We start from the raw sequence: 12,653 nt of genomic DNA on the forward strand, positions 1-12,653 counted from the left end.
TTTTTAATTTTTTTAAAAGGCCTGGCAGGAGACCGAGGCATGGTTCTATAGAGACAGGCAGAAAACTGCTCTCAACTTTTGTAGTAAAGTCAGTACCTAGAAGGTAGAGCAGCCATTAGGCAACATTTCTGCCCTGCATCCATATGCTTCGTCTCTTTCCATAAAAGCCCCCAACTCCAGCTAATGGAACTGTTTCAATTAGGGCTGCAATGTTTAACATATTAATCAGTTTACAGTGCAATACTGCATATGCCAACTCAGAAGTAAGTCTCAGTGAGACTCACATCCAGGCTAGGGTCCATAGATTTGAAGCCTAAAAAATCAAAGTTAAAATCGGGGGGGGGGGGGGAGAGCTTTAGTCAGCTAAATTGGATAGTTCCCCCCCCCCCATCATCTTTAATACAAATACCAGAACTGCAGATTGAAAGCCCCACTTTAAAAATACATTTGCTGTTTTCTCTTGTATAGAAGAGGTATCCCTGCCTAAGACTACACCTGTTATGCCACAATGCATTTTTAAAAATTCAATCAAGTAAACAAAGAAACCCTTGTGTGATTAATAGTTTTACGTTTTCCCAATTCACTTGCAAATAATTCCAACATCGAAGGCTGGCAGATGCCTGCAAACAACAGGTGAAACTATTTTTTTTTTTTTGTAATTATAAAAAAATGCTAAAGGAGCTTTAATTAAATTAAGATCTTTTTGCTGGGGTGTTTCAGTTACATTAGAGTGTTTTGCCAAAGAGCTTTTAATTAAATTAGTTCTTTCTTTTATTCATTGTACCAAATGAACACAAAGGAACCAGTTCCATAGGCGGCCATGTTGTCCAAATAGCCCAGTTCTGTCTGCTCTGACTGACAACAGATTTACGAGATTTCAAGTCTGCCTCTTTTAATGCTGGAGGTGCTGGGGTTTAAACTTGGTAACATGGGCAAACAAAGCATGCCATCTACCACTGAACATAAACCCTTGCTGGCATGAACAGTATCAGAGAAAAAGAAGTCAATTGAAACTTTCTGTTGTGTTCTCTCTCTCACCAATAATTGCCTCACTAATGGGATATCAAGAGCAAAAGCACAAACCTGTGAAGAGCCATTTCCCCAGGACTCATTTTGAGACATGACCACACATCCCTTGGCAGAAAGGTCACCGCATTCTCTTATTCAAACCTAACACAGGCAGAGGATTCTCCTCTGTGATGCAATACTGAAGGTTCTGGGTTGAAAAGACTAATGCCAACAAGACATTACAGGGTTAGGACTTGTCTTCTTTTTGAGGCTGCATTTTAAAAGGAGGCATTCCAGACCTGTCAACAGCAACCTGGCTGGGGAAAACTGGAAATGCCTAATAAAAATTTCTGTGGACTAGTAACTGCTGGATTTCTTTGCAAGGCTCTAGTTTACTCAAGCTGTGAAAATGCAGATCAGAAAAGGTCAACTTTGCACTTGTTTATGGGCTCTCTTGCATGAATTTTAAAATGCCTTCTTTAGCTCAGCCTAGTGCCTACAATTATTTTGGACTACGGCTCCCATCAGCCCCAGCCAGCAAAGCCATGTTGGCTGGAGCTGATGGAGTTGGTAGTTCTAAACATCTAGCAAAGGCTGCTTCAGCTACTTGACTGCCCAAGAGCATGATAGGAAATGGGTAGTCTGGATAAATAAAACTTTGGACATGGACAGGACATGGTTTTCTGGGATCGCTCCAGATGAGGAACCACCACACCTAAAACTGCCACAGTGGGCCAGGGCAGTCAGTGATGGGCCTACATAATAGGGAAGAGGCATTAAGAGAAACCAAAGGCACACTGGGGACTGAGACAACCTAGATAATGTGGAAACAAGTGCTGCAGGGATAATGAGAGGACTGTAGTTCCTATGCTCTTTGTCAAGAAAGATTGCTCCACTGGCTCTGCCAAAGCAAGGGAAGGAAGAGTTGGCAACAAGGGTGAAACAATTCCCCAAGGTCATTGTGTGTTTCGCAACAGCCACCTACTTAGATACACAGGGAAAAGAGACTTGAGGAAGTGGCTCAACACATTTTATCCTTGATGGGGCAAGGGGGGTTAAGCACATCCACCCACCTGCCACCTCTCCCCTGAAAGCTGTCCCTTCCTTGGCTGGGGCTTATAGCAGCTGGCATCCAGCAACACCTGGGCATAAAATGAGCCCTGCTAAATCAGGTCAAAGGCCCACCTAATCCAGCATCCCATTCTCACTGGGGCCAACCAGATGTGCAAGGGAAGCTGACAAGCAGGACCTCAATGCATCAGCGCTCTTCCTATTTGGAATTCCAGCAACTGGTGTACAGAGGAGAGCAGTCAAGAAACCTGGAAACTGTAATTGTTTATTCCTACTGTCAAAACTGAAGTTTGTTGCGAGTGCTGAGTGTTGTTTGGAGACCCCTATTCCCCTCACAGAGCTACAATTTCCAGTCAATCCAGCTTCCAATCCAGCCAATCCAGCTTCCCAGTGGACTCTGGGAATTGTAGCTGTCTGAGGGAAATAGGGGTCTCTTAACAACTATCAGCACCCACAACGAACTGCAGCTCCCAGGATTCCCAGCCATGACTGTTTAAAGTAGTATGGTACTGCTTTAAATGTATAGTGCAGATGGGGCCAGAATCAGCTCCCCACTCTTATGAGTAACATGGTTTAGGTGGGAACATGGTTTAGGGACCCCTAAGAAGCTGAAGAACGAACAAAAAGGCTGATTTAAAATTCTTATTATTATTTTACCTCAAACAAAGCCAAGTTTCTGTCATAATAATCTCCTCCTTTGCCAGCATCAGAATTGTTGAGGAAAGGACTGCTTTCTTTATGGTTGCCATGGCCTGTGGAAAGAAAAGAAGAAGATTCCAGATCATTTGGGGAAGAAGACAACCTCATAATTCTGAGAAAAGGAAGAGACATAATTGGCACACTTGCATCGTTTTCTTTTCTTTTTCCCCCAGCCCGTGATCTTAAAATTGATGGCTTTCAGAAATTTATTACCCTTGGAGAACTCTTTATTTGTCAGCTGACAAATGTACATGCACACACACTGCAGAGCATGCTGGGATGCTATCTAGTGCAGACTCTCACTACATGCGGAACGCCAGCCAGGACAGGGGTGAGAGGGGGTGTCATTACCCTATAGAGGGGTGGGCAACCATTTTCCTGTTGAGGGAGGCCACATGCTGGGGGAGAAGGCAGAAACAAAAGTGTTCTGGATTAAGCAATCTGAAATAAAGCCTGCTCACCTTCAATTTCTACCATCAGATTGCAATATTCAGTCTTTCGCAGGTCTATTAATAAACAATCCCCACTGCATTTGATGGGGTTACTGTCAAGTACAGTCGTAGCTTGGTTTTCAAACAGAATCCATTCCGGGAGTCCGTTCAACTTCTGAAAATGTTTGAAAACCAAGGTGCGGCTTCCGATTGGCTGCAGGAGCTTCCTGCACTCAATTGGAAGCCGTGCTGGATGTTTGGGTTCCAAAGAACGTTAGCAAACCAGAACACTCACTTCCGGGTTTGTGGCGTATGGGAGCCAAAATGTTCGAGTCACAAGGCATTCGACAACCAAGGTATGATTGTATACAGATTATGTTTGTTTTATTTATACAAAAGATCAAAACAGTTATGGCCCTGGAAAGGAAGTGGAAGTAATCCTTTCCTCCTCCCTCAATATCTACAATTGGGGTGGGGATGGTGGATATAGCCCCTTCCAGTTTTTTATGAAACTACATGGAAAAAGAAGGAACACACAATTTAGAAAGCCAGGAAAATAGAAGCAGGAAAACAAAGAAGGAACACTTATGGGAAGGAAGAATGGGGCAGATTCAAGAGTCTCAAAGTAAGTAAAGTAGGCCTGTGCCCTACTTTATCTTTGATATGCCTTAAAGGTAAAGGGACCCCTGACCATTTGGTCCAGTCGTGGTTAACTCTGGGGTCGCTTTACTGGCCGAGGGAGCCGACGTACAGCTTCCGGGTCATGTGGCCAGCATGACTAAGCCGCTTCTGACGAACCAGAGCAGCACACGGAAACACCGTTTACCTTCCCACCGGAGCGGTACCTATTTATATACTTGCACTTTGACGTGCTTTCAAACCACTAGGTTGGCAGGAGCAGAAACTGAGCAAAGGGAGCTCACCCCATCGCGGGGATTCGAACTGCTGACCTTCTGATCGGCAAGTCCTAGGCTCTGTGGTTTAACCCACAGCACCACCTGCGTCCCTTGATATGCCTTAAGTTTCACCCAAATATTCCCTTTTGGGAAGAATGGTAATGACAAACACTTTCAGGGAAGCTTGCCTGGCATCACTGATCTTCAATTTTAGAAAGCTTTTATAAGCTTTTCCCAAAGCTCAGTTTGAAAAACACAGGTCTGGGTGTGAGACTTTATGCCCAACAGAAAACAGGGCTTAAGAAATTGAGTCCACTGAGGAGTAGGCAGAGGAAAAGCTAGTCACCCCATGAAACGTCCTACACATAGAAACGAGTACATCTAGTGTTACCCTTTATATGCTAGTTTTCTATGTGCAGAGATTAGTGATAGCAGGATGAAGGAAAAAGCAGACATGAGAACCCCCAACAATGGAACAGCCAAGAAACAAAGCTTACCAACTCACTGAATGAGCACAGTTTGACCCTTATTGATTGCACAATTATATAAAAATCATGCACAATTCTGATATTTGGACATTACTTCAAGTCTGAGATAGCAAATGTGAAGAGCCTAGAATGTTTTCTGGTGCAAGTATTATACAAATGCTGATAAATTATAGGGGAGCTCTGCAACTTTAAATGTAGATTTCAGTCTTTCAAATCCACTCTTCGTCACTAAAACCTGGACTTTGCTCAATTCGAGTCCCACCAGCTATGTCCAAATTTCAAAATAATATTTTCAGAAATCGCAAAATTAAAAAACAACAGTAGTAACAGCGATCGGTATACCCAACTAGCCAACTGGCATGGGATCCATTCTGCCTCACAGATAATTATTTTCAGAGTTAAGAATTAAAGCCAAGTATAGAAAAAGAGAGTCAAGTTTCCCATTAGCTTCTACACAGTAGTATCTTTACTTGGTTACTTAGTTATAGAACCTGATACTCTGAATTTGTTTGCTTTAAAAACAAAAAAACCCTGCAATCTATTCAGGATTGTTTTAGATGGCTCTCGGCCAGGAGAAATTATGCTTGCCTGCTTCCAAATGAAATACAAGGGGGAAATGGAACCTTTGACTATTAAAGTAGAATAGCAGTATAACTGTTATAAAGAAATATCTTGCCCTCCTTTTGATTGGATGGTTTCTAAACCTGTCAGCATTCCGACTGATTGTGGAAATGGCAGAACAAGAGGCCCCATCCCACATAGTCATCAAGGCAAAATTTCAGACATCCTCACAAAAAGCTGATATATTCCAGAGAGGCAGAGTATGATTCAGGCATGCATGATCTAATCCGTTTGTTTTTTGTTTACAAGGTTCACCAGCTACAGCCAGATGCAATAGTGAGACAAGCAAACATATGTACACTAAAAAGTATTGAATACATTCCCTCTGAGCGCATGCTCAACTCAGGAATTGGTGTTCAGTACCAGAACAAAGCTCACAAGTTTGTTCACAGACAAATCTACTCCTGGTTTCTCCAGCTCCCCAGACATAATTCTGCTTCAGCAGCTTCATTTGGGGGGTGGGGGAGTGGAGCATTTTAGTTGTTGCTGTAAAGCAGGGGTCAGCAAACTTTTTCAGCAGGGGGCCAGTCCACTGTCCCTCAGACCTTGTGGGGAGCCGGACAATATTTTGGAAGGGAAAAAATGAATGAATTCCTCTGCCCCGCAAATAATTCAGAGATGCATTTTAAATAAAAGCACACATTCTACTCATGTAAAACATGCTGATTCCCAGACCATCCTTGAGCCGGATTGAGAATGCGATTGGGCCAGATCTGGCCCCCGGGCCTTAGTTTGCCTACCCATGCTGTAAAGCAATTGGAAGTCAGAGAGCCTTGCCAGAGAACCTACTGAAAATCACAGAGATCTACCAGTAGACTCTGTTAAGAACATCGTAAGAGCCCTGCTGGATTAGGCCAATGGCCCATCTAGTCCAGCATCCTGTTCTCACAGTGGCCAACTAGATGCCTGTGGGAAGCCCCCCAAGTAGGAGACCTGAGAGCAACAGCGCTCTCCCCACCCTCCCAGCAAGTGGCATTCAGAGGCATGCTGCCTTCAAGAGCCTTATCCTCTATGAATTTGATTCTCTTTTAAAGCTATCCAAGTTGGCAGCCGTCACTACACCTTCTGGAAGCGAATTCCTTAATTTTAATTATGTACTCTGCAAAGTTCTTTATTGTCACGTGAATTCTGGACCTTACCCCTATTCATGCGGAATTTGTTGAAATATTTAACTTTGTACTTGCCGAGTTATTAAGAGTTTGGGTAATGTAAGAACAGGAACTATCCGATTGCAGGATATTGCTCCATAAAGGTATACAAATTTATTCCAAAAATATATGATTATGCAAGCAGTGTTAGATATAATGAACTATGGATATTTTTAAATAGTTTTATTCACTAGTCCGTTTTGGCAAGTACTAGAGGAACAACTGAGCTTGCATTTGCCAATGGGTAGGTCAATGTGGGTGGTGTTTGATGGCTGTCCATCAGTCTCGGATCACAACTGATACACATGGGGAATATATTATTTCTTATTTCAACTGAGCAGACTTCAAATCATCCTTGCCTCAATCCTGGTGGCATAGCAGCTGGCAGTTGGCCAGAAGGTGCTCATACATGCTGCCTTGGGCACCTGTGCATCAGAGGCAAGCTGTAATAGTCGGTCCAAACAGTTCTCTGTATGAGCACCTTGTAGCATGCTGTCATCAGATCTGCTGCCAACCACCAGAGAGTGGCTCCCAAGTGTTGAAATGTAAGATTCTAGCCTTTCCAATGTTCAGTTGTAAGTGGTATTCATCATACCTGTTAAGGATTAATAGCGTTAATCATTTTTGGATGTACTTACTCTGACCCACTTGCACAAGGTTTGCAACCTACAGGTTGGGAAATACTGTATTATAGGAAATGTAGGCAGGCTAAAGTGTTTGAGGGCTAGTAGCCTGTGTACACTTATTTACAAGGTGGCCTTTGATGATATGTGGTTCTCTGTCTAAACATGTACTTTCTCTTTGCTCTTTTCAAATCACTCCCATAAGTTCCAAATTCCTCCACTGTCAGCTCCAGAGTCAAAAGGTTTAAAGTCAAGTTCACAGCAAGGACATCCTATTTTAATCTACATCAATATGTTGATTTGGGCATTGCAGACAGCGCATTAGATGAATTGTTATATTCTCAGTGGGAGTACATTACTACCCTGGCAGAAACATTCATTAATCAAGATCACCTTCAGTTAAATATCTGACTAATCTGCACATTTCACAATTGCTTCAGCTCATAAAGCTTAAAAGTTAACATATTTCAAGGCCAGCTCCCCCTGTATTTCGATAAATGCTTTGTAACCGATAATTTTTTCAAGCAAACAAAAATCATGACTTTCTTATGTAACGGGTTTTTTTTTGTTGTTTTCACTATTCCAGCTGTCTGGTGTTATTTAACTTCTCCAGACACTCAACATGAAAACCACCTTAAAAGCATCCAGCTAAACTTGCAAATAAAAGAGAAACAAGACACCTGCGTGTTCACAAGTCGTGAAGTCATTCATCTTCAAGTACCTTCAGCTGTCTTCTATACAAGTGTTCTAAGAATATGCAGGGTGAAATGAGCATGACGAACATGTAAGCTTTGTGGAGTGCTGGCAGCTGCCCAGAAAGGATTCCCTTTTTACCATCCCACCTCCAAAGACATTGGTGTCTTTAGCAATTTTCATTTTTAGAACCAATCTCAGGACTAGCCTTTAGCATGCATCACGTGATATATTACAAGGCCAGGGGGCACACTGGCAACTAGACCATATCTGGGGAAGGACCATAGCTCAACAGTAAAGTTTGCATGTAGTAGTACACAAGTTCAATCCCCAGCATCTCCACATTTCACAGAAAAATGTATTGCTTATGGGTTGCAGCCAGCTAAATTATACTCACAGCAGATCCACTGAAATTAATAGACCTAAGTTAGTCATATCGTTTAATTTTGATGGGTCTTGTCCTGAACATGACTAACATTAGATACAACACTGTTTTCATTTGTTTCAGCATTTTAAAAGCTGCCTTTCTGTAAAACTATGAGAGGTGGCAAAATGTAAAGAATGAATTGTACAAAGCATATTTGCAAAGATGTGCTTCATACCTTTGGAGTGGCTGGGATTCCCTATTGAACACACTCTCCATGGCAAACTCGGATTTGTTGACATGGAATGTGCAAAAAAGTCATTTGTGACTCACTTTCCCATTCCTTCCTATAACAAGGGTTTAAGCCAACTTCAGTCAATGATTCCAGCTGCAACATATGTAAGTTCTCCAAAGCGAGCTGACGTCAAAGAGTTTGATCTTCATTAGCAATATTGAATTTGCTTCAGAATAGACCAATCAATTACTGGAAGCCTGAGGCATTTGTGTCTTAACTTTAGGAAATGCAGTTGCCAACACATGGGCAAATCATTTGCCTTTTTCCTTTTTTTAAAAAGGATTATTAAACAGAATTTCATTTAAGGAATTAAGGGCTACCTCACATGGTTTGTTATTATTACCTAACCAAGCCCAAGACTTGTGACCTCTCTCTCTTGAAAATATTTGAAAAATTTATGCATAAGCCAAAAGTAACTCAACTAAAATATTTGACTGGGGCCAAAAAATAATAATTCATATGCCATTAAGTGCATTTTGGTTGCAATCCTACACCTACTTACCTGGAAGCCCCATTAAATGTAACGGAACTAAGTTCTGACTTGACATGTCATGTATAGCTATGATTGAGCTGTTCAGGATGGTTTAAATGCTAGATTTTTTTAAAGTTAAAGGTTTTTCAGGGCACACTGCCCTCATAAGGCACTTTTACAGCTGGAGTATGAAGATGGGAGATCAGGAACTACTGGCAGATCTCTGGGTGACTTGGAATACAGCAAAAGAATTGGCCTCCCAACTGTTTAACAATGGCAACAAAAATAATGACCCCCCCCCAAAAAAAAAATTATACTGCTGCAATGAAGAAAGCTTGGGGTGGGGTAGAGAAGAGAGGAAATTTCGTGCAGTAGTAAGACTGCAAGCTCCATTACTTTCTGATGCTCAAAAGAGATTTTGGGACTCAGGAATCTTTCCTTCTAAGTCAATGTCTTTTGCATCATGCTCTAGTTGGTGCATCTAGAGCAGGCATCCCCAAACTCGGCCCTCCAGATGTTTTGGAGCTACAACTCCCATCATCCCTAGCTAACAGGACCAGTGGTCAGGGATGATGGGGTCATCCCTAAACATCTGGAGGGCCGAGTTTGGGGATGGCTGCTCTAGAGGAAAGATCTCACAAGCCTTAAGTCTTGTCCAGGGGTGCTTTACAAGATTCTTAAAACACACAAAAATATAATTACAACACATCACAACAGCAGCTAAGGATTTTTCCAAGTGAAGGGCAATTCAACCAAACACAAGCTTGAATAAATGTGCCTGCAAAACATTCAGACAAGTTCAAAGCTTTAATATTATTATTTTGATAATCATAATTGATGATTTATATGTTGCCCATCTATCTGGGTTGCCCCAGCCACTCTGGGGGACTTCCAACAAATTAAAACATCACACACAGTTTAGGGTGATTGAATGTATTCAGTAGTCCAATAGGCTACCCTTACATACCCTTACATACTATTACATACCCTTACATACTATTCAGTAGTCCAATAGGCTACCCTTACATACTCTTACAATACAGTAGTCCAATAGGCTACCCTTACATTATATACTGAAGGCACCGAAAACTAGCAGCACGCTTATTTTAGCATGTCTGAAGAACTGTGCTCAGCACATGCAGAAGTTATTTACAACTTCAGCTTTAGATCTGGCAGGTATCATACCCATTCCAATTGCCCAATTATAGAATCACAGAATTGTTAAGTTGGAAGGGACCCCAAGCTTCATCTAGTCCAAGTCCTTGCAACGCAGGAATCACAGCTAAAGAATCCCTGACAGATGGCCTTCCAACCTCTGCTTTAAAATCTCCAGTGAAGGAGAGCCCACCAACCTTTGAGGTGTATTGTGTTCAATACACACTCTATAGCTAATTTTCTAAAATGAAGCATTTTCAAAAATGGGAATGAAAAACAAAAGAAATCAATAACTACCCATTTCAAATGTTGCCACCTGAAGGATTCTACAAGAGAAACAACTGCTTCAGAAAGAAAAAGAAAGAAAGAAAGAAAGAAAGAAAGAAAGAAAGAAAGAAAGAAAGAAAGAATCATAAGCAGACCAAACCACAGAAATATTACAGGTCCCAAATCAAGGAATACCTACCCCTTAGCAAGAACCCTTTGCCTTTCTCTGCAACGGGGCTCACCATTCTCCTTCTCTTTCCAGTACTTTAGACCACATTTAGCACCAGGTATTTGTGAAGCACCAGGGTGCCAAGAACAAGAGCAAAACAGATTCAGTTGTGTACTTCTCTGGAATGGACACCAACAGTCTCTGACTACCGGCTGCACAGCTGCATGGTATTGATCAGCCAAGCACACTACATAGGGCTCCTGATCATCAGGCGAAATCAAAACCAATATGACCCTGATGTGTAACCCCTCCAAGCCTCACTGCCAAACATGAGCTACAGTGGTACCTCGGGTAAAGAACTTAATTCGTTCCAGAGGTCCATTCTTAACCTGAAACTGTTCTTAACCTGAAGCACCACTTTAGCTAATGGGGCCTCCTGCTGCCACACCGCCGCCACGCAATTTCTGTTCTCATCCTGAAGCAAAGGTACTATTTCTGGGTTAGTGGAGTCTGTAACCTAAAGCGAATGTAACCTGAAGCGAATGTAACCTAAAGTGTATGTAACCCGAGGTACCACTGTATTAAAGAAGATGACAGAAGATGTTTCAGTGGTCACTGAAATCTAAAGCCTTGTGGCAGTGGTGGCTAGTACCCATTAAGACTAGCAGGGTGGAAGGAAGATGCAGTCAGAGCCAATAACAGCTTATTCTATTTTTGCCCCCATCCTCCTCCCTATTGTATTATACAAAGGCACGCACCAAGACAAGGGAGGAGGAAGGAAGCTGGCAGGCAGGTGGGGGTTGGCTGAGAACAAACTGAGGTTGGTGGGGTAGTGGTCGCTTGCCCTAATAGACCAGCACCTACTGCCTTGTGATATGCAGAAACAGCACACCTACAGTGCAAATAAATCCCTTTCTGAACGGTGATAGCTCCCAGATAAAGATAAAATTACATTTTACAGATAACAGAAAGATGCAAGTGCACACAAGCCAAGAGGGTTATGCTTTCCAAAGCAAGACAACAGATTCCCACCCCTCAAAGCTTACAAACCAAAGAATGATAATGGCGGAGAATAGAGGGTTGGGGAAAGATACAGGCCAACCTTGTGATTTGGTAAAGGATGTTCACAGTGCCCAGAGCACACCCTCTGCATGCATTAGGGCTCAGCTTCAGTCTTTGGTATCTCCAGCTGAAATTATATCAAGTAGCAGAGCTAGGTAAAGAAGAATCCTTCTGCCTGAGCCTTTGGAGAGCCACTGTGTATTACAGTAGATGCTACTGGAAAGGCAGGACTCAATACAACACCCCTTCAGAGGGTCTTTAGGAGTAGGTGGAGATCTCTAAGAAAACAAATCCCAGTTTCCTAGGCTTCCTTGGAGACGCCACAAATAGTAAGACAGCTACAAAACAAGTCAAAATTGCCAATATAGGCATGTCCTTAGGTTTAAACCATTGACTAGTCATTGGGGTTGGGAACCTGCAGTCCTCCAGATCTGAGTTCTCCAGCCCTGGACTCCAACCCCCATCACCCCCAGCCTTCATGGCCAGCTGTCAGGAATTATGAAAGCGGCAGCCCAACAGCACCTGCAGGGGAATGGTATTTCCTTTCTTTCTTTTTGGGTGGCTAATCCTGTGCTGGGCATTTTGCCAAACGATCACCAAGGCGAGACGGCTCCTTCTGGTCAGTCAAGCAAGAAGAATGCTGAAGAGCTGAGCAATAATTTTGGGGGTGGGGAAGAGGACACATACATACACTCATCAACTGGGCTGATGTTTTATGGCAAAACATGTGGCCATCCAGATGTTGATGAACCACAACTCTCATCTTCCTTGACCACTTGCTAGGCTGGCTTGTGCTGGAGTCTAGCAACACCTGAGTCTAAGAGCCCTGCTAGATCAGGTCAAAGGCCCATCTAGTCCAGCATCCTGTTCACACAGTTGCCAACAAGATGCCCATGGGAAGCCCACAAGCAGGACCTTCAGCACTCCCCACACTTGTGATTTCCAGCAACTGGCATTCAGAGAAATTCTGCCTCGTAACAGTAAAGGCCTTCGTGGCTAGCATCAACTGACAGCCTTACGTTCCATCAATTCGCCTAATCCTCTTTTAAAGTCATCCAAGTTGATGGATGACTATGGGCTGTGAAGACCTACTTCCTCTTCCAGCATTCAGCTTCCTTGGATGTTCATGGGTTCTAGCACTATGAGGGAGAAAATCTTCTCTTTCTCCACAGCTGGCATAATCTTATACAC

At 42.7% G+C, this 12,653-nt stretch overlaps 1 protein-coding gene across 4 annotated transcripts in view; it reads right to left on the reverse strand.

Annotated features, from left to right (window-relative positions):
• Nucleotides 1–12,653, reverse strand: part of SLC12A4 (solute carrier family 12 member 4) — a 59,826-nt gene that overhangs the window by 30,289 nt on the left and 16,884 nt on the right. For 3 of the 4 annotated variants that reach the window (XR_014528784.1, XM_083514929.1, XM_083514928.1), the window contains one exon: nt 2,737–2,831. Coding sequence is in view for 3 of the 4 variants with exons in the window: in XM_083514929.1 (XP_083371055.1) it covers nt 2,737–2,831 (95 nt within the window). In the remaining variant the exon portion in view is untranslated. Of the gene's footprint in view, nt 1–1,083; nt 1,518–2,736; nt 2,832–12,653 lie in introns of those variants that run through there. The other variant, XM_083514930.1, reaches the window with a different exon arrangement.

The sequence above is a fragment of the Podarcis liolepis genome, assembly GCF_965112155.1.
Source record: "Podarcis liolepis genome assembly, chromosome: 7".
NCBI lineage: Eukaryota > Metazoa > Chordata > Lepidosauria > Squamata > Lacertidae > Podarcis > Podarcis liolepis.